Source organism: Neopelma chrysocephalum, unplaced genomic scaffold (genome assembly GCF_003984885.1).
Source record: "Neopelma chrysocephalum unplaced genomic scaffold, ASM398488v2 Primary Assembly neopelma1_45, whole genome shotgun sequence".
NCBI lineage: Eukaryota > Metazoa > Chordata > Aves > Passeriformes > Pipridae > Neopelma > Neopelma chrysocephalum.
In genome coordinates this window covers 9122368-9145041 of record NW_020897704.1, presented here as the reverse complement: position 1 = coordinate 9145041, position 22674 = coordinate 9122368, and the positions used below count along the sequence as shown (strand labels likewise).

The 22674-nt window shown below is 41.0% G+C and overlaps 1 protein-coding gene across 2 annotated transcripts in view; it reads left to right on the top strand.

The window, feature by feature from the left end:
* CPNE8 (copine 8) overlaps positions 1-22674 on the top strand; it is a 109275-nt gene that overhangs the window by 71340 nt on the left and 15261 nt on the right. Inside the window, exons 19-20 of one of the 2 annotated variants that reach the window (XM_027679286.1) lie at positions 962-1035; positions 6403-8368. In XM_027679286.1, the coding sequence (XP_027535087.1) occupies positions 962-1035; positions 6403-6591 (263 nt within the window). In that variant the 3' untranslated portion in view covers positions 6592-8368. Of the gene's footprint in view, positions 1-961; positions 1036-6402; positions 8369-22674 lie in introns of those variants that run through there. The other variant, XM_027679287.1, reaches the window with a different exon arrangement.

Genomic DNA, 22674 nt, shown 5'->3' with positions numbered 1-22674 from the left:
GCATGTACTTTATGTCTGTTTTGGAAATTTTGAGTGAATCTCCTCTAAATACTTGTTCAGTCTCCTAGTTTGAACACATGTATGTTTTTGCAACAGCATCATTGGGCTTCATGCTCTACAGACCTACTAGTTTTTTTCTTTGAAAAAATATGCTATCACTTACTTTGAATTTGGCTCCTGATAATGTCATTTTTGCTTTCTAGTTCTTGCTTCAAAAGAACTAGGTTTTGAAATGCTGGTTTTGGTGAATTCAGCCCAGTTTGTAACCCCCCAAGAAGCTCAGTGATGCAAGGCTTTGATTTTCATAGCATACACTGAAAGAAGCTTTGTAGAATTGCAAATCCAATGTCTGAGCAATAATCTGAGATCCCAAATCCATCTATCTCTACACTGACCAGAGAGCAGCTATGCCTTTCTACCTAGAATAGCTTCCAGGTATCTGGAGAATTTGAAGAGTTTTCCTGGATCCTGCTCAGAAGATACAAGAAGAATTACCCAATAAATTTAAGAAATTTTTGTAAGCACTCCTCATTCCTATGCATTAGCAGATACTTTTCAGTATGGATGTGACTTACTACCTCTTTGTGCTGCATCCTGTGATAGCTTCTGTAACAATAGCTGCTGACGAATTCTTCTCCACCTATGAAAGTATAAATATAGCCTTACAAAAACAGATATACTTGCTAGTTTGAGAGCTGGAAGGATAGGGACTTTTAGCATGATCTGTTTTGTTCTGAAGATGACAATAAAGACAAAAAGTATGTATTGTCACCATGAAAAAGTGCAAAATAGCTACAAAACATGAGGTATTTTATGGTGCAAATGACCTTACAGAGTTACCTAAATAACAGTGGTTGGTTTTGGTGCCCTAAAGTGTAAATTGTCTGAACTTTTTCTCAGTAAGACTCTTTTGTTGTGTACCTGAACTCATAGATTTAATTTTTTATTTTTTTTTTTGTAGCTATGGAAGAACTGGATGGGGATGTAGTAAGGATTTCTTCAAGAGGAAAATTTGCAGAAAGAGACATTGTGCAGGTGGGAGAGAAAATATGAACTAATAGATTTTACTGTTCCTGTTTGGTTTGAATTCTTGTTTCTAACTGTATTCCTGCCTCTCATTTTACCTTAGCACAGACATACTTTATCTTGAGGTATTCATAACAAGCTCAGAACCTCTCTGCGATACCTCTAAGCCTTTGTGTAACACATAGTAGTGGATCTGCATTCATTAGGAAATGACCCCTAACTGGCAGGACACTGTTATAAAGTCTTAGTGTTATACAACCACGGGAGAAGAGTTAGGTACTGAAAATTTGGAGAAACGTGGTGTCTGTAAAAAGAACGATATTTGTCTAAATCTTTTATGGAAGGCATTTTATTTTCCTGAAAGTGACTGAATACATTTATAAAATAGAGTATTTTAGTTGGAAGAGACCTACAACAGACATCTAGTGCAACTGCCTGGCCACTACAGGACTGACTAAAACAGGGCGTTATCCAAATGCCTCTTAATAAACACAGGCATCCTTAGATTCAAACCTCACCTCAAATCAGCCATTTCTTCTTCTCCCTTTATTCCTCTTATTTGTCAAACTTCACAGTGTTGTCTTATTTTTCCTCTTATTTATTTTCACTTACTTCTCTTCAAGACAGGCTGGGTTTTTATGCTGTTGTTTAGTAGCATATGCATAGACACAGAATAACTGAGCTACATGAACAGCTTGTATTGCGTGATGATTAAGGTCGGATTGCAGCTGATGAACCTTGGAATATGTATATTTGTTTTCATTGATATCTGCAGGAACTGAAACTTCAAAATATTTAATGTTTCAAATACTGATATGTGAGTGTTTAAGGATTGATTGATGACTGATGGTGGATACAATATTTCAGTCCAAGGAGGTGTTCAAAACATGTATGACAACTGATTTTATAATTTGTTTTTATTAGAATATGAAATAAATGTACATAAATATATGGAAACTAAAATTATGAGATTTTTTTCCCAGTCTTAAAGATTCTCAGAGCAATAAACACTACATTAAAATTTCCCCTCTTCTTTTTTCTAAATGGGGATCAGAAATGAGTGTAAGATGGCAATAGTTAAATTACCCTCAAACTCTTTATAGATATACATTAAAGAAAGTCATGGATTCCTGAACTCTAATAGTTGAAAAAGAGACTTTTTTCATTTTTACAACATACAGAGATAACAAGTGATGGGAAAACGACATACAAAACTCTTAGAAGAGTAAAACATGCTGTCTTTTTTAATCAACGTTGTCAAAAAGGTAATTATAAAAGTAGCGAAGATGTAGGACAGCTGAACAGGAGACAAGAAAGAATGTTTCTCATTTTGTCAAAACCTTTGTAGTGTTCCTTGGTAGTCCATATCGGGATGGAGAGGGGCTGTCTGTAATCTGTTATGCTGTATATGTCACTGCTTTCATCAGAGCAATATGTGGAATGGACCCTGAACTAGTATTTCTGCAAAGCCTGTGCCTTGTCAGATTTTTTTAAAGCTAATTCAGGTATCTCTGGAATGCATTCCACTTATGTTTAAATGCATTTAAATATAAGCAACATAATTTTCCCAAGAAACAGTGTCCCCAAAATCTGCAGGTTTTACATTAAAAGAGCATAAATTGATAGAGTTCTTAAAGTGTTTTAAGCAAGATTTGTGAAAAGGCTTTGCATCAGAGATATACTAATTTCCACTGAAAAATAAATTTAAAAAATTGGAATGAATACCCTTTGGTATTTCTTTAGAATTCACTGTGTGTCAGAAATGTAATAAAATATTTATTTAGTATTAACATATTTAAATCAGAATGTTGCCCCAAGCCATACTGAATTACCTGAAGGCAGTTTTATTTTGAGCTCTTTTTCTGTCTAAATACTAACAAATACTTCATAGACTAGCTAAATAAATAAAAAGGGATAATGTCAAACCCTTTAAGTTTGGTATGACCTTATTTTATATCTGGCAGGATAAAACTGACTTGCCTTTATAAAACTAACAACTCAAATATAAAAAAGTTTATCTTTTGTGTGTATTAGGTTAATTAAAATTAACTACTGAAATTAACTATTAATTCTAACAGTATTGTCAAATATTATGATTAAATTAGTAAAGGAAACATTTGCCTGTTAACAGTGAGTCACTGCATCTCTTATATTTACTACTGACTGCAATTCATTTTAAGACATATCCTTCACTATTCCTTCCTCACTAGTATATATACATACCCCAGAGACTCTACTTCATGTTTACCAATTCTTCCTTGGTTTATTTCATTTCTGCTCCTTTGTATTACACTTTTGCTGTTTGAGACATTTTAGGAGAATACTTGTAGTAATGTACCTGTTGTTTGTCTTGAAAATTTTGCATATTAGCCTTTTATTTAAACCTTTAAACTATAGAAAAAGCACTTGACCTTCCTTCAGTTTCCCTTTGGTTTCCCTTCTATCTTTCATTCTATTCCTTTACCATCTCTACTTTTTCTATACGTTTGCTGTCCTTGTGCATCTCTATGTTTGATTATCTGTCCGTAGTTTCTCCAGCTCCTCCAACATCTATCTACCGTAAGGAGGGGGAAGGGAGAACTAAATCAGACCGTCTATATTGTATAATGGCATGTCAACAATTACACTGTTGAAATAGCCTCACTTTGCTACAGAACAGTGGTGTGAAATTTCATGTCTGCAGAGTAGTGGGTAAGGTGAGCTCTTGGGATAAGACACATTTTGTTCTTTAACTCAGACTGCATGTGCTTTTTACATAAGATGGACATTGCATTAGAAAATGAATAACATGAGGGGGAAATGAATACCAAGCTGATTCCATCCTGGCTGAATGTGTAAACCAGAAGGCTACAGAGATGCTTGTTTCGTTTTGTTTCGTTATTCTTTAAACTCCATGATTCTGGGGACAGTCAGGTGTATTCTTACAGGAAAGTTAACGGAGTTTAAGAAGGAACAACCACTTGAAACAGGGCAGTTCTGGGCTGGCTTTTGAAAACCGGTGGAGGTTTTTTATGAAATGAAGTAGTCAGTTCTAGTAAATGTCACAGTATTGAAGCTTGTCTCTTGTATGTTGAGAAGTTACTGAGTAAACACAGAAATGATTTAGACAGCTAATTATGGGACTGCGGATATCTTACCTTCCTGGCTTAATACCCTAAAATTAGGTTCCTTTTTGCCTGTTCTTCTGCCCTTATGCCTGATATGCTCTTGGACACAGCCCATTGAAAAAGTGAAGGATGCTTCTGTCTGGAATACTACTCTTGTAGTCTTGCTGGCTGCGGCAGCCTGTGCTCTCTGGCTCTGCTTGAGCAGCAAGGTTGGACTAAAAGATCTCTGTGAGGGCACTTCTAGCTTCAACAATCTTGCAACTAAGTCATCATCTTCAGAGAATCTGCAGATATACTGCTTCCTGGGAGCATGCCCTAATCAGTAGCTGGTTACACTTAATTTGATTTCAGTTTAATGTAACATAGTTCAAATAAGAAGTCTGGAAGCCTTTTTTTCTGGCAGCTTGAGATCCTTTTCAGGGAAGTTATGCAGAGAATCGTTTCTTGCTTGAATTCTAAACATCTTTTAGTGGGAGATTTATGCCTAGATGACTTCCGTAAGTCAAGGGTGAGAAGTGCTTTCCGAAGTTGTTGTAGAAGTTATTTAAGTAAGTTCATTATTCCTGAAATGTTGTCTTTGGGTTTGGATGTTTTTAGGGTTATTTTTTTTGTCCAAGATATTGTTGGAGTTTTTTTCTTTATTTACTAGATTTCTTATATTTCTGTCTTTTCTGGGAAACTCTCAGGATCTCAGAAATTAAGTGTAGGTTAAACTTTCACTGTAACTCAGTGTTCCCCTAAATCTTGAAAACTTCAATGCTTTTCAGAAAAATAGAATTTAATCTGTGGCTCTGGTTGCTGTGCATCCAAGAAAGCATAATTTGTCTGGTTGGTATAATGGGTAGGGACCCCTGGTGACCTAGTGGTTAGCATGCGGGACTCTCACTGCTGCGACCGAGGTTCGATTCCCGGTCTCCCGGGCAGATGGAGCTCGTTAGCCCTGTAAGGCCATCCGTCTATGAGAAGGTCACTCTAAACAAACCTACGTCCTGAGGACCTCACTGCCATTGTCCAAGCTTGCTTGGCCCCGGCAGATGAACCTTAGGATTAAAGGGTTGGTTCAGTTCAGCGCGTGCTGTGTCTCACCTAAAAAATCCATTGCTCAGGCTTGAAAGGTAAAAGAACTTTCCCAAAATCTTCGTTCGCCAGGACTGACCATACATAATGGGCAAAAGATTTGAGAGTTGAGACAGACGATGAAATATCTGTGGGTCTGACTAAACAATCAGTTCTGGTTTTATCCTGGAGTACAACAGCTAGCAAACAAATAGGGACAATTTACTTGTTGGTTTGTTTGGTTTGGGTTTTTTGGGGGATGAGGGAACAGAAGGACACCGTAGCATAGCCTGACATATCAGCACCAGAAGTGATTTGGGACATTGAATCTCAATTTTGTCATCCAGCTGTTGCCCTGAGATAGGCTCCAGAATCTGACCAAGAAGCAGAATTTCAAATCAGGCTTTCCTTTGGCATAACCTATTAGCAAACTTAACCCACTGCTTTGCTGTGTGTTCTCTGTTGTGAATAAAAATCTAGGAGCCTGGGTTGTTTCTTTTTTCTATGCCAGTAGCAGAAGCATCTCATAAAGTATTATGAAATCCCAGCCAGATCTGGGTAGCTAACTCGTTTAGGTGTTGCAGATCTGAGTATCACATAAAAAGTTCCCGTTTGAATCCAATCCTTTTTGCTTAGATTCTTTATGCATCTGTTAGTATAATATTAAAAGTGTTCAGATGGTTCATAGTTCTACCAGGTATAATGCAAAATGGCCAGAAATATAAAGCCATCCTTTCTGTTTTGTTCACTTCAGAGGGCAAAAAATCTATACATAAAGTGCCAGAGGGGAGGCAACCTGGTAGGAGAGCCCCAGGAGCAGGGAATGTAAGCTAAGGATAGTTTTCTGAGACAAAAGTACCTTTTTGTATGAAAAGGGTTGAGAGATAGAGTACATTAATATGCTACCTTACCTATTTTATATGTACATATGTTATGGTTTATATTATATATTTTACATATATATTCATTGTATTTCAATTTTTTTAAAATCTGTCTTGTGGTAGAAACAGCGTTATGCTTTCACTGTGGGTGAACCTCTTCACATAAGCCGTGGCTCGCTCAGATTGCCAAAGACAGATTTCATTTATATATTTGGGGTTTCTCTCAGTTCCCAAAACTTCATTTTTAGGTTGTAAGATGTATTCTGTGTTTCATTAATTACCTGAGTGAATGATCTGTGAATGATCTGTTAATGATCTGTTTTGTTTTGTAGTTTGTGCCATTCCGAGATTACATTGACAGAAGTGGTAACCACGTGTTAAGCATGGCAAGACTTGCTAAAGATGTTTTGGCTGAAATTCCAGAGCAGTTTCTGTCCTACATGAGAGTAAGAGGAATAAAGCCATTACCTGCACCACCACCCTATACACCTCCAATTCATGTGTTGCAAACTCAGATATGACTGCTCTGAAGCATTTATCACAAGTCTCTGGATGCAGCAGTAGCTTCTGATGACTTTTTGGAGCTAGAAAAATTCTCTTTACATACCAAAATTCTCCTATAGTTGCATAGCAACTGGAAAGCTTTTAAATGCTAAGAGTAAAATATTGATGATCTGAGTCCTTTTTTTCTTTTTTTTTTTCTTTTTACAAAGCACCCTACTTTTTTGATGTATTTTTTGGAGGGGGAAAGCACAAGTCAGGTTTTCAACTCAGAAGATAGTGTCCTCTCTGAATACTGTGTGTATATAAATGTATAGGAATGCTATTACTCTGTATCAATGTTTACATGTTACTATTTTTAAATTTCAGTACTTTTCTAACTATTCTTAAGAATAAAAGTTTGGAATATTGATTCACATGTCTTCTAGCCTGCAATAGTTTGTCACAAGATAACAAGAGAAGCAATATCTCTTTGAATGTTTGTCCAGACAAATACAAATGAAAACTAAGAAAAGGACAAATATATCTATGTGTTTTCAAGTAACTGAAGTGCTTCAGTCAGTGCTCAGTAATCCATTCATCTCACAGTTTCAGAATAAACTCCTGAAATGTGAATAATATAATTGCATATGACTTGTAACTAACTCCAAACTCTGAGGGGGAGGTATGTATATTTTTTCAGAGATTCTCCAATTTCTAAGTTTATCTAAGTTTACAGATTTTTAAACTAGCTACTGAAACAAATTAGAATAGTTACTTGCTATAATTAATTAAAGAAAATTACCTCAATTCAGAACTATCAGAGTATTATAGTTGAGTCACCGAGCTCATTCAATCATATCATGCATCCCTTAAAGCACTAGAAATTTTGCATTAGAAATGTCTTTTGAAGTGATTACAGCAGATGTTTTATAATGGACTGTTTTAAACTTTAAAAATTTAAAATCATAACTTTTTTTTGTCTAGATTACCCGTTCAAAGGGATGCTGACTCTTAATACTTGGGTTTAATATTGTCATTTAATCACATTTTCATTCAGGGTGCATGAATGATAATGTTAATTAACTGGTTTAAAAATTGCACAACAATGTTGCTTTGTGCACAATTTTGTGTACAGAACTACCCAAAAAATTTTAGTATATGCCTGTTCGTATATAATTATAAAATGGTTTTGCATGTATATTTTGTACAAAATACACGGTTTTGTGAGTTTGTGTCAGATACGTTTTATTTAGAACTAATGGCCTTAAATTTCACAAAATTCCTGAAATGATTTTGAATTGCCTTCAAATACTGTTAAAACTGAACATTTTAATTTTTTTTTTGTGTCACGGTTGTAACTGTCTTGTATATGTAACTTTTTTCTTTGGATATGACCTGTTTACTACTTCTGTTTCTTACTGCTGAATGTTGTAATGTACAGTATAAAACTAAGGTGCATTTTTTAAGCATGAGAAGTTTTTTGCCAGAAAGCATATCTTCAATATTAATGCCATATAACTATGTAAATGCAGAATCTTCCATTTTTAAATATATTTAACTTCCTTTAACTATTTTGTGTGGGAAATTACATTTTCCAAATAATTATTCTGTTAGTAAAAAAATAATAATTTTTTTTTTTGTAAAAAAAGATCTTGTATTATTTTTATTTCAAAACAGTTTTTACATAAATATGGACTTTAATTTTCTCACCAGAATATGTATGTCTTAGTGGATTGATGTTGCATGAATGAAATTTGATACTTGGCAACTACAAATTTTGATGAAAGTGCATCATAAAGAGTAAGTTTAAATCTACTTATTGGTGGTGGTGTTCTCCTTCCATCTTCTGAATTAGTTTCTGCACTTACAATGTTGGCACTTTAGAAATAACTGAAGTAATACTATGTTTCTGTTGTTTCATTTGGTTAGACAAATCTTTGTGCTGATACCTATATTGGTTCCCAGTGGCCCACGTATTTAACAGTTTTTCACTCAAAGACCAAAATACAAACTTCTTTCATTCAGTTTTGAGTAATTTATTAGTTCTCGTTTAGCCAGCACCTTTTATTAATCTAAAGATTAGCCTCAAAACTAATTTAACAACTCGTGGAGGATATAATTCAAGAGTGACTACTTTAGGTTTGATTCAGACTAGTGAGGAGAAGTTTGCTAACCTGGAAGAAGAAAGGGATTTGATCTTGGTTACAAAATACAATTTTTTAATTTAGGCAAAGATGCAAAGCTATACAATAGAATTTACATGGACTTTAAATCAGTTCACTTCTCTACACAAAAAGGTTTGTTTTGTGGTCCCCCAGGTAGGTGTGTGAAGGAGGGGAACTGGTTTCAGGAGAGCAGTATTCTCTGAAAAGTTTGAGAAGCTGGAATGTCTTACCTAAGTAGATGAAATTCACTCCAGAATACTTTATAAAATGGCTGAAACAAACAGAATGATAAATTATTATCATCTCTGAGAACTAATAAAAGGACACATAATGACAAATTATGCCAATGCAATGGGAAACCAGAGATAATAATAAGAGGGCATTATAACTGTACCATAAGTTCTTTAAACAGAAAAATCAATAAGAATAGACAGGGAGAATATGTATCTATGCATAAATGTAAGAGCACAGATATGTGTGAAAAAGGACAGAAAACCACAAAAAAAATTTGACTGCTACAGCCTAGTGAAACCTGTACTAGAAAGGGAAGTTAAATCAATTACACACGAAAGGATGTGCATTTAGTAAATTAGGGAAAACTGAAATACTCAATGTCTTTTTCCTTCAAGCTTCACAGAAGAGGGATAATCCTTGAATTAAATAGTAAATTAAAAATAAATAAGGCTTGGGTTTACATGTACCAATAAAAATTTATTACTAATACACGGTTTTAAAAAATTTTATTGAAAAGCAATATAATGAACTTCAGGATAAAAAAGAGAAACAGCTACTTTAACATAACATTTTAAAAGCAAAGCAGAAGATAACAGCCTCATTTGAAATGTTGTGAAATATTATAAAGCTGTTCAGAAAAATGCTGTCATTGTTTCATCATCAAACTTGAAAATAGAACAATTGATGTTCCTTAGGGAGCTGTATTGCTTTTGCTATTACTCAATCATTTCCATTGATGAAGCCATATAGAAAATAAGGTTATTAAGTTAATGGGCTATATCAACTGCAGATAGTTTAATCACTTCTACAGATGGGACTCAAACTTGCAAGTTATGAATTAGAAAAAATACTTGAAAGAGGAGCAAATTCAATCAGGGCAAATAGGTAAGAGTACTAAAGTAACTAAAACCTACCACACAATTACAGCAACTCTGCAGAACAGTGTCTGAAGTTATAGTGGATCCCAAAATAGGTACTGAGGGGAAGGTGTCTAAGTGGAAGTTTTGAATATAGGCCACCTGATGTAATCTGTCCACTGTTCTCAAAATATTAAGACCTTGGCTGGTATACCACTTCCAGTTTTGAGACTTTAAATATCCTATGGGTCAACTGGAAAAGCTCAGAGGACTTTTGGGGCACCGAGGACTGCTGGAACAATTTGGGCAGATGATCAGGGAAGGTTTCTGTGGGGTTGGTCTCCCTGCCAGGGGTCATCTTCAGCTCTTTGATGGCCACAGTGAACTACCAGAGCAAGGGTCACTGTGTGACATCAGGACAGGCCCTACTGGATGATTGTGTGGGGAAGCAGGTTGATGTCATCGCAGCAGAAATACTTTCAGGAAGAATAGACCATGTCTGTTCCCACTGTTGGGTTGCTGTTTCCTACTGCTCACATTTTTTATGTGAAACGTACTCTTTCTTTCAAACTGGCTTATGGCACTAGTACACATTTTCTTCACCATTGCACGGTGTATTATTGTTTCTTTGCCACTGGGTTGGTAGGGTATGATTTCAGGTTTTATTTCCAGCCAGTATTGTGAATTACCATGAGAATGCAAGTGACTGTAGATGATTGGTATTTTCAAGTTGGCCGTCTAACCAAAGGGTATAGAGTACTATTTATAGAGTACATTTGGGTGCATGTGCCTACAGCCAAACATTTGACAATAATTAATTTCATCATTGGAATTTTCATTTGATGATTTTATTTTGCAAACCATTGAAGGCATTGAAGTGACTGAGTTTCCTTATAGATATCCCATCTTGCAGAAGGTGTACAACTGCTGTGAGACACCTGTCCTGCAATCATGCAGTGTGGTTCCAGTGCGGTATATGCCTCGGGTGGTGGGACAGCCTTCCCAAGCCACAGCAGACCGTGCCTGTGCACTGAGCAATTCCATCACTTCTGCATTGCTCTGTTCCCCAGGGAGCAAAAATTCTGCCCATCCTTGAGAGGAACATGATTGTCATAATAACTGGGTGGCCTGTGTGTCCCCCTGCCACAGGCAGCTCTGTAATTTGCTTTGCTTCAGGCTAGTCATGAAATCAAAGCAATTGACTGGATGTGCAAAGTGATTAGTGCTGAACTGCTATGTCTTCAACTGAGTGGGCCATCAGGACGCAATCATCAGCCAGAGAGAATTCAGGGAGAAGCTAATTGGCTAGCTTCCATGAGCACAGGGCTACTACAGACTGGTGAACTTCTCTGTGGAGAAGATTAAATACTTCCACTGGTACTGGCAGAAAGCTCCTGAAAGAACAGGAGCGACCACGCAGCCCTGGTTGATGGTTTTTCTGAGCAGGAGGGAATGGAAAATATCAGTAGGTAATCAAACCTGGAGGAAAGGAGGGGAGCCCAGCAGAAGTGTCTCATGGCTGTTTCTGGCAAATATTGTCATTAATGTAATTAACAAAGGGGTAGAGGCTACATTTATAAAGCAAACAAAAGTATCAGCTCACCAGGACTGCAGGCTGGGAGGCCTGAAAATTAAAAAGTGGTTTTGATTAATTGGTCAGGAGTCAGTAAGATAAGCTGCTGTGGAAGAAAAAAAAGTGGAAAATACTGCATTCAGGAGGGAAATAAATAAGCACAAATGAAATGAAAATGATAAATACCTGGATAAGCAACAGTTTGGGACTTAATAATCTGCAGATTACAGCTGGGTTGCAAACAGAATATGAATCAAATTGTGATACTGCTGCATAAAAACCAAAGTTCACCCTGGAAGATGCTAACAGCAGTCATGTTCACAGGGGGAGGGAGGTAATCACTGCTCCAGGTTAAGCCGTTCTGAAGCCTGAGCTTGGCACTGTGTCTGGTCCACAGGGCCACACTTTAGGGCACAGACAATTTTGAAAGAGTCTGATAGAGAAAAAAAGATGTTTTTTAACCTGTGAGGAAAAAATTAAAGCACTTGGGTATGTTTCATATGCAGATTACCAGAAGGAATGTGATAAACTCTGTGCCTGTGCAAGGGGTGCTGTAATGAGCTATTCTCAAAGGTCGGAGATGACAGGTGATGTTATCATCTTTGGCATCAAGAATGGCTTATACGGGTGGATAGGCAAACCTCCTGAACTAACTGGAGGCCACTTCTAGTGCATCTCAGGGAAATTACATCACCTCTGTCTTAGAAATTGTTCAGAACAGTCTGGAGAATTGCTAAGGATGGCCTAATTGTGTGGCCTCCCTCTGAGAAGGGAAATGATATGTTGAATAGTTAAATATCCTCCTGAAGCGCCGTCTGTGAGTCCTGCAAATGTAGGTGGCCTAATTAAGATAGAGGCAAGGATAATACATTGGGAGAGGAGGACTGGAGTGGGTGGGTGGGTAGGAAGGCACCAGGAGGGCTGAAGAGGGCCCTGGTGAGATCTTGTCTGAAATACATGTGTGCTTCCAGTCACCTGTTTCCAAAGCAATGGACTCAACGGGCTGGTGAAGAGAGAGACTCTTAGGAGACTTCTGTTCAGTGGGCAGGTGAGATGACCAGCCCCTGTGTGTGACCAAAGGCTACGAGGAGGGAAAAGTCTCATGGTGGTCGCACCAGGATGATGAAGGTCAGGTGAAAAGCAAGACGTGCCAAGAGAGTTGGTATAAGTGGACAGCAAGATGGGTCTGCATACCTGAGGTTCCTAAACATAACTGCAACAAGGTGTTGGAGCAGCAGTAAAACTGTCACATTGATAATTAAGTACAGTCAATTCTACAATCATGACACCTTGGCTGGATGTACTCAATCAGCTATCATTACCAACGAAAACACAATAAAACCCAGAAATATTCCCTACAATTCCTTTTACAGGGAAGGACACAGAGTATACCATTGGGTCCCCAGGATTCATAGCATTAGGCTATACTGAAATATGCAGTTTCTTCAGTAACAAGAACTGGTATTTGCCTCGTATCTCTGATTCACTCACTCATAATAGACAATCAAGTCTCTGGATAAAAGAATTGAAGAAGCATTTAAGGGATGATGGAATAAAACCATAATTGGATTAACATTATCAGATGCCCTTAAATCTGTGCTTTGCATGTTCATCATGTTAAAATTCAGAGATAAATTCCTCCTTGTTGTGGAGGGGAAATCACTTTACTATGTAAGCTGTCACTTAACAATGCTCTTCCCCACTGACCTTATGTTGAGCTCATGGTTTGCTCCTCCAGTTGGAGTGTCAGACACTCACTTTTGTTGCGACCCTGACAAGTATTTGATAAAAGAAACTCCATTGGTTTTAAACATGAGTCATCCTCATTTTCTCCTATATAGACCTCCTCAAAAATTGTCACCTTTCTATAACTCAGACCTATATAAATCTCAGCAAATACCACTTTGCTAGCCCGACAAAAAGCTTAGAATAAAACTCCTTTTTAGCATTTTACTCTTGTGACTCAATCAGTCGAACTCACACTATGGAGGAGTCAAATCTGCTAATGAAAATAACTATTTACCTGTTGCTAAATGCCCTCCAGCACAGGAAGAGGTGTTACAGCAGATAAAGCCCCAAACCCACAGGTCAATTGGAGACACACCGCAGTTGCTGCTGAAGTAGCTTTTCTCATTTTGCTAAGCCTCTTGGAGGAATACAAGCAGGAGGCAGGCAATGCCACTGTGAGTGTGGAAATCCATTGAATTGCAGCATTTCATTACTGGAGAGATGTTGTCAGCTACACTGCAACATTTCCCACTGCCCTGGAAGAATTAGCAAGAAAAGAAATACATGTTTTAGCACACACCCATGGTGTTAGTGTGGGTTTTTTTCTGTCACTGTTAGGTATTTCACAGTACAGAAGGATTATAAATGCTCATTCATGTATGCACTGTGTCATTATCAATAGATCTGTCTTTTACCTGTCATTGCAAGGAAGTACCAGACTTCCAAAAACTCTTTTTCACAATGGCAAAACCAACAGAATTGTTGCTTTATTTAAAACCTGTTAGACTGAAATAGGAAAAAGTGCATATTTAAAGTATTGCTGTACTTTGTGGGCAGGTACTCCACTCCTCTCCCTCCTTTTCCTATCTTCTCTTTCATCCCCAAGCCTGTATTGCAGAGATGAGCTCCCTCCCGTTAGCTCTATGTGGGCATTTACCCTCACCCCAGGCTAGGTGACCCCCACAGGCACCCCCTCCCACCAGCTGTCTGGGACTGATGGAAAGGGACCACATGAAATGAATGTTGAGCTCTTGGTGCCACAGAAGTGCTGCGTCACAGGGCACGGCGCAGGAGTCCCTCTTCCGTGCTTGCCCGTGGTTTCCCCACAGCGATGGAAGCATTTGCAGAGCCAGATGCTGCTCAGGCAGGGGTAGATCACGAGGTGCTAAATGAGCTCGGACACCAGCCAGCACAACGCTGCATCCAAGCAGAGCTGCCAAGTCGTGTCCCAGAAGCTGGATGACAACTTAAGAACAGCATTTCTCTCCCAGTATGCGTACCCTGGGCACCACAAGCTGGCAGGACTCTGCAGCTGGTGCCCTGGGCAGCACACACAGCCCCAGCTCTGCTTTGGGAGGGGCAGGACAGTGCTCAGGTCTGAGGACTCTCACAGGAGCATCACAGCAAACAAGGTACAAGTCAACCATTTAGAATCCTTGTTTCCATGAGTTTTCTCATGGAAAATTCCCTGTAAGGCCATCCTGGAGCAGCAGGAGCATCAGTGAATCAAAGAAAGCTTCAGGAAGCAAGGGGAAAATACCCACCCATGACCAGGGAGCAAAGCAACAGAGTTGTCCTGCATTCACGGTGTACTAACAGCTGCTAATGGAGAGGAAGGTCCAGGCCCTATTCTCTGACCTTTTAATCAGTAAAAGGGACTTTTTGGTTTTCAGAGCAGGAGTCGGTGAGGGTGCAGCTTGGCTGAGCTCTGTGCTGTATGTTAGGCACATGCTGCTGCAGTTCCTGCCTAGCTGAGGAGCACCAGCCCTGCTCAGATGCAAAGGAAGTCCAATAAATGCTCACTGGCCAACATAGGGCACCAGGGGCTTTGTTTGCTTTGCAGAGGCAGCTGCAGGCAAGTCTGTGCTTAAAATATATAAGCAGGTGCACCAAACTCTGTGTTGATGGTCTCTAGGTAAGATTTCCCAGCCTGAAAGCAGTGCTCTCCATGCCTGCTGGCACTCCCCAAGGGCCAACATGCCTCTGTACTCTGGCTTCAGCACTGCAGAGTGTACTGGGCACATATCCAGAAGACCAAGGGCCCTGGGAAAGGCCTAGCTGAGTTAGTAGGAGCTGAAATAGCTGCTTTTGTCTCCAGAAGCTGCTGGCTTTTGCTGTGTGCTGGGTTGTTGCTGTGCTGTGAGAGGTGCAGGGGGGCAGTCAGGGCACCCGGCTGCTGGGTGGTTGTGCCTCAGGTCAGCATGGTCAACCCCCAAGAAAAACAGAAGGCAGGTTTTATTGCAAGATAGGACTGCAAAGCTGTGTTCCTAACATGGCAGGACAGGGCCTGCCTGCCCTCTGTGCTGCAGCTCATCAGACCTGACAAGCCAGCAAGCTCTTCCAGTTCTGTTCCCTTCTCGCTCCTATTACATTACAGAGCATCTAAATTGCTATTACTGTAAAGAAAACGAAACGATCCTGTCCTCCAGGTGCCTCATTATGGCTTCTGTTAGAAATAAGCCAGTGACAGGTGGAGGAAGCTCCAGACATCTCAATCGCATTCTAAAATTTGCATGAATTTCATTAGGAGTCAAAGAGCAGGGGTTTGGGCATGTGCTGCTTTGCCTTCCCTGCTGGCTCATGCCTGTGCCCACACTCCCAGGGCAGATCTCACAAGAGCTGAGGAGGAGGGCAAAGTCCCTGCATGATTTGAAAACTCTCCCACCTGCTTGTTTTAAGTTTCTGTGCTGTGTTTAACCTCAAAGGAGAGCTTCAGCAGAGACTCAGAACAGGGGCACCTTACTCTGGTCTCTTTCCTCCTACTGTGGCTTCCACCCCTCGACCCTCATGGCTTGTTCAGAACCTTCTCCTGCCCGTAGGGCTGGAGTGTGGGAACATTGCAGTGACAGCCACCCCACTGGTTCATCATGGTCATCTACCTCAGCCCCACATGCAGGTGCCCAAGGGAGCAAGCCCTAGTGCGGCGTGGTTGGGCTCTGGATGAGGGGAGCAGGGCTGGTAGTGACCTCCTGCTGGACTCCTATCTGGCTTTTGCAGCCTTGTGCTGCCTCTGCCCTGGCCATAAGGGTTGGTTTTTCTCCTGGGTTTTGGGGTTTTTTTAGAGCTTGAATCATTGTGTACGTCCATCATATGGACAATCTGTTCTGGGAAGAAATAATAGCCCTCTTTGCCCAGAGCAGCCAGCTGTACCTAAAGCCAGACTCAGGAGGAGCATGAGTGACACACGGCTGTTCAGAGCCACACAGGGAGGCACTATTTTTGAGAACACATTTGTTTCCTCCAATATCCATCTGGCAGAGGCAGAAAAGTTGATGTCTCAAGACCTGTGGGCCGGGTGGCTGGAAGAGCCCCACTAGCCAGGGGAATGGGGCAGGTCTTGCTCTGGCAGTGGGCACAGACAGCCCGGGAGATAAGGGGGTATAAACAGCGACCTCACAGAAATTTGTTTCAAAGCCCCTCCTGAGAGGGGTCTCTGACCTCCTGGACCCTGCAGCCCTGTCTCTGCCTCCTGAGAGCAAGAAATTTGTGCTGCAGCAGCTGAACTGGAGCTCTTGCCAGATGGGATAAGATGTGGTGGAGTACTGAGTGAGTCAGGCATGAAACTGTTTCTCATTTACACCTATATAGCTGCTGACAAAACTTCAGTTAAACCTAAGCAAAATCTAAAAAAAAATGAAGGCAGAATCACAGCCTTGATGGTCTTTGGAAAGGCACTTTCCTTGCAAGGAAATCACCACTTTCCCAGGTGCCTGTAGGTGTTGACAGGAGAAGCAAGAACATCCCTCTGTCCTGCCTCATCGAAGAGGGGAAGGCAAATCTCACAAAGATCGAAGATATGAAATAGGTAAAATTCAACAAGTCAGATCTTACCTGCTGTCAGAAAAACCAGGCTGGCATCTGCTCTCACAGAGAACTGAGAAAAAACCCAACAAAACAAACCCCAAATGAAGGCACTAGCCAAATAGGTAATTTCAATTAGGAGACCATATAGTAATCATAACCATGAGGAACTGCCTTGTGGTGAACTACCTTCCTTGGGTTTGCTTCTGGAAGTCTGTCCTCATCATAGGCTGTCCTAGGATGCAGCTGTCTGCAGAGCTGGCAGCTTCGACTGATGTCTGATTGTCACTGGAGGATCTGGGAGTGGTTGCACAGAGGGCCCTGGTCTTCAACAAGCCTCTCCAAGGAAGCCTCCAGGTTTAAATTCCATAGAAGCACTTGGCACTTGAAGTAATACCATAATAGTGCTCTGTGAAGCTGACAAAAATCTCTTTCAAGTCAACTGTTGTCTGTGGTGCAAGAAAAGTTTGTCTTGGAGGGTTTCAGCTCTTGTCATGAGCTCTAGAGGAAGAAGAAAAGACAGAGCAGGGGTGCTGGCACCTGTGTGTGCATGAGAATTCACCTTGGGTTTAGAGGGGGGCAAGGGGACTTGTAAACACAGTCACACTGCCAAAGGGACCCAAATACTCCTGTCACTTCTTTCTCAGATCAAAAGGCAGCCCCACAGCCGGTGGGCAGGCATCAGGTGGGACCGGCTGCCAGAGCAGTAGTGGGTTGGTGGCTGGGTGTGTGAGTGGTCAGAGGGCAGTGGCAGTGGGTGCTGTGGCAGGGACATGGGAGATGGGTAGAGGAACAAGCACAGCACAAGGAGGTGTGGTCAGCCCTGCCACCGTGGTCACCACTGAGCACTACAACACTGGTGACATCAGTGGGCAACACTAGAGATGCCATTGCCCAGCAAGCCCAGGAGATTGCAGGAGAGCAAGGGGGTATGAGGGGCTCCCTAAAGGAGATTCAACACAGTAGTGTCGAATTCTTTGCAGTGACAGGGAAAGGAATTGAGCACAACACCCGTTCCCAAAAGGAACAGCAAAGCCATGGAAAGCTGTGAAAAACATATTAAAGGGGAAAAACTGATGAATTGTCACTGACCTAAAACCAGTGGTGGGGAAACTGCTAACGCTGGGTCTTTCTCCTGGAGCCTGGTTTGCAGCCAGGTATGTGCTGCTCCTGCGGGAGCAGAAGACCCCCAGCTGAGAAGCAGATGTCTTGGGAAGAGCAGAGACTTGTTCAAGGGGATTTGAAATTTCAATTAACCATATTTTTTTAAATTATTTTTTCTCTTTTTCAGCATATTCATGCTTCACTGGAATCAATAGTAACCTCAAAGAAAAGAGGTGTTTGTGTATTAAATATATATATTACTTTATTTGATTATACTTTATATATTTATCTATAAAAATAAACACGGATAAGCTGTTCTAATAAGTGCATTTTCAGTTGTCCAGGGCTGGTGAAGGGTTCAGTAAGTCAGCAGTTGGTTTTTATCAAATTGATCATGTCAGTGCCACTACTTTTTATAACCAGATCTGAAAGGAAGATTGTGTGCAAGATATTTCCCCTGGCAGCATTGCTTGCTCCTGCCTAGGAGGTACAAGGCTGCACTCCTCTTATGCAATGTCTCGTCATTTTCTTAATTAAGAATAAATAAAAAAAAGATAAAAGAGCGTTCTTTCATCTGATTAAGCAGATAATAAAAACACAGACTACCCTTAAGCATAATCGCTGATTAAACACTTGGATGCGGAACAAACAGTCTGAAGAAAATTTTCATACATAAGCATGGGACTGATCTACTAAACAGCCAAAAAGCTATCACTAATTGGAAAGATTCTGCATAAGGAAAAACCAAGCCCAAAGAGGAAGGCACATCATTTCTGCGAACAGCAAATTACACGAGGGCCAGGTGGCTGGGGGCTGGTGGCTCAGGCTGAGGATGGGTCTCCAGTGCCATGGCACCCCCTGGCACCCAGGGCAGCTGGTGTGGGCAGGGGTCTGGGGGCTCCAGGAGTCTGGGAACCCAGCAGTTTGGGCAGCAGGAGAGAAGAGAGGAGACCTTAGCATTTTCACAGCCTGGCAGTGGGACTGCCAGCAGCAACGTCCTTCTACTCTTCACTCACAGGAATGATTTGACAGGGCCAAGTCGGATTTTCTAATATTTCAAGAAGTTCAGGAGGCAGCATAAAAGTAATTTGGATTTCAGCCAGAAAACAGACCTCCTCCATTAATCTGTCCCTTAGTGTAGTATTTGTTTGTGGCAAGTGCGATGTGATTTCCAGCACTAAAACTTACAAACCAAAGATCTCAGTAGTATTTATCTGCTTGCAATACACGGCATTGCCACTCACCCAGAAGTGTTAAATAGGCTTGGATGCACCAGCAAGGTACTTTGCCCTATTCCTGATAGTGCTGTTTCATTCCCAAGCGCCAGTACTCATCCCTGCCCTGCTCTCAGGTCCTGCTGTTCAATTTTTAAGCACAAGTGGTGGCAGATGTCACTGGCACCAGCAGTTGCCACCTTGATACAGCTCTCAGCAATTGCAGCACTGAGAGGGGCTGAATCCCAGTCTGCACCAGTAATGCCATGAATCGCATTGGACAGTGATGAATTTGAAGGCAGCCATGGCAGCCTCCTGGACAGAGGAGTGCAGAACAAAACCTCCTGCGACTATGGTTACATGACAAGACTTAGCTCTCACTTAGCTGGATGTAAGACAGCATCCCATGTTTCCAAGTGCTGGGAAAACAGCATTACTTTTCCTTTCAATTACTAAATGTATTTTTTGTTCATTCTTTTAATGAATGAAATTGAATAGGAAATGTCTTGGAGGATGTGGGATAACTGATCAGATACATACCCAAACCAATGACTTTGCATAATTTATTCCAAAGCATATCTGCAAGGACATTAGACAGGACAGATCCATTGGGAAAATTTCATTTTTCACCTGGGCAACAAGTAATGTCCCCCAAAGAAAGTACTGTCTTGTTCTTCTCTGGATATTGTATCTCCTAATTAGTGTAATCTATTTAGTCTACTCTTTGATTTTTTACCCATAGAGGCTGCAAAGCTTCTGCTCTTAAATTTGGAATTGCAGTTGTCTCTGCTGGGAGCAGTGAGGGCCATGTGCCACACAGACTCTTCTTCATACGAGCTGGGAAGCTGTCCTTTGAGTGTTCTCTTCACTTGCCATGTTGCCTTCACTTCTTGTATGTGTCCCTCTTGTGCTCCATCTTACATTCACGTCCTATTTTGGTGCACAGCTTTGCCATCTTTTTATTCCTCTCTCCTTTAGTGGTTCATCTGCAGTAAAAAACAAAAAACCAAACCAAACCAAAACATAAACAAACACAAACAAACAAACAAACACGCAAAACTTGTTCTGAGGCAGGATCCTGGTTTCTAGGTCTGTTCATGTGGGTTAGAAATATTTCGGCCAGAGGAGACAATCTGAATGGCTTCAGAGACTCACAGGCTCTGCGGGGAAGTGAGCTGGCAATGTAGAGAATAGAGGTGTTGCCAGCATGACTCAGAGCTCAGCTCTAGATCAGCACTACCCTGACCACAAACATCTAAACCAGGGACCATCCTCCAGAACAACTCAAACCCTACATGCTTTGCATAGAGGAGGGTAGATCTTCTCCTTTGAACAGTCAACCTCTCTCTGTTGCTGACATTCTTAACAGAGTATTACCCTGAGAAAACTGATGAAACTTGAGCAGGACATTGGACCAGCCACCATCTAGGGGACCCTTACATCATAAAGCTCTCTGTGAAAAACATGATCTTGAGGAAATGGAGCCTGTGGAGGTGAATACCAGGAAAAGAGTATCTTGATGTACATCCTCAGATGGAATGTCCTGATGCATTCAACTCTGTGTTCCCTGCTTGGATACAGAGGGCCATGCTGCTTTAGAAAACGCAGAGCAAGTATGACAGGAGAGTATTTGCTTCAGCACAGTGATGGAGTCCCACTTAGAGTGGCCTCTGTATTGACTTACAAGAAATAACTGGGATATTTCATAGCTTCAGTGTCATTCCAGCAGTCATCGATGCTTGTAGAGATGAATATCTCTATGGGCACCATGGCTGCTCGCACAGGTTTCTTACCTGTGTAGACTGCATGACAGCCAGAGCTGCTGAGGTTCCATCTGTGCCACAGCACTTCTAATGCCTTGCCCTCCTGCTGCAAGAGGAAGATGTAGAGTGGAGCACAACTGCATACCTTGCATGTGCCACAGCAGCAGCATCCCCATTTTCCAATCTGCTCCTGATCTCTTTTCTGTGCTCTTGAGAAAATGCTTGACAGTGACTAGGAAAGCAAGGAGAAGCATTGAACAGGGCAATACATGGAGATTGCTCCATGTGTATCAGCCAGATATGAGAAACCTTACTGGGATACATTCATCAGAATTCCCTCCCCTGGCAGCTCTTTACAGGGTAGCCAAGCCTGTCAAATGTGGCTCTGACACCACCATGATATGCACGAGGCCTGGAGTGGTGATGGTTTTGAGATAATAACTTTATAGCTTTCTAGAGCAAGCTTCAGTGGCGAATGTCTCTTTGGCTGCAGCTGGGAAAGCCAAGTGTCACACCTAGAGATCATGGACCTCTGGTGACTCTCGGGTTCTTGCAGTCCCTGTCATAGGCTGTTCACTAAGGACTGGGTAACTTAAGCACTCAAGTGAGACCAGCTTGCTGGCTTCAAAGACCACATTCAAATCTCCCGGGCATCTTCTCTACTGTACTAAAACTGTGCATTTCATCCAGTGAATGCCTCAGGTAGAAATTCAGTATTACCTTTTGCATCATGTATGAAAAATTTGCATATATTATCATGTATACTTTCGAGTTTTAATTGGGATCAAAAGCATGTCAAGATAGCCAGTCTGGGGTGTACAAATGTTGAAAAGTATAAGTACTTGTATACTGAGGTGAAGGATATGAGATGTAGCAGATATGTCAGCGCCAGTTGCACCTTACTGCCTTGTTCACTGGGTTTCACTGGAAATCCTGAATCCCTAGAGTGAGCTAGATTATTTTTAACTGTTTTGAGAATGAATTTCATATACACTACTCTTTTCTTGTAAATCCAGAGCGCTTGAAAGCAAGCAGCCAAGCGTTTTTGACATGATTACAGAGGTGATACTTGCATTAGTTGTTTAGAAGGTGACTTTGGAAAAATACTGAGAGGAAAGTGCTCTAGCAGCAACACTTTGAACATTTTGGCTGCCTTACTTCAGCTTTGTTATTTATTTTTTTTAAAAAATGCTATAAAAATGGCCTTTTGTTCTTTCACTTTTCTGTTCCCATCTTGTCAGGTTTGCTCAGATTGCAAGTCAAAACAAACTTTTTCTTCTGTTCCATGGCGTAGATTTACTGTCACAGAAAAATTGGCCTTTTCCTTGGTTATAAATGCCGTAATAGACAACAGACAGATGGTAATAAACCATGTTGAATTTCCAATGTCTTGCTGGTGGTGCAAGACTCACAGCTCTGTCTAGAGAATCAGGAGTCACCCAGGAGCACAAAGGTGTCAGGTGAGACACTGCACTTTGTTTGCTGCCTTTGGCCATCACCATATACTTCAGGTGACAGCTGGTTCTTGGCTCATTTGCTGAGCCTTGTGGGCTGGGCCAGGTTTAATGTCATCGACAACTAGGAAGGACTTGGGAGTTATCTTTTATTCACCAGTGATATTAGACACTGAAAGGACACATTGCTCTTCTTGGCTGCCCTGGAGAGCGATGTCTGTGTGTTAG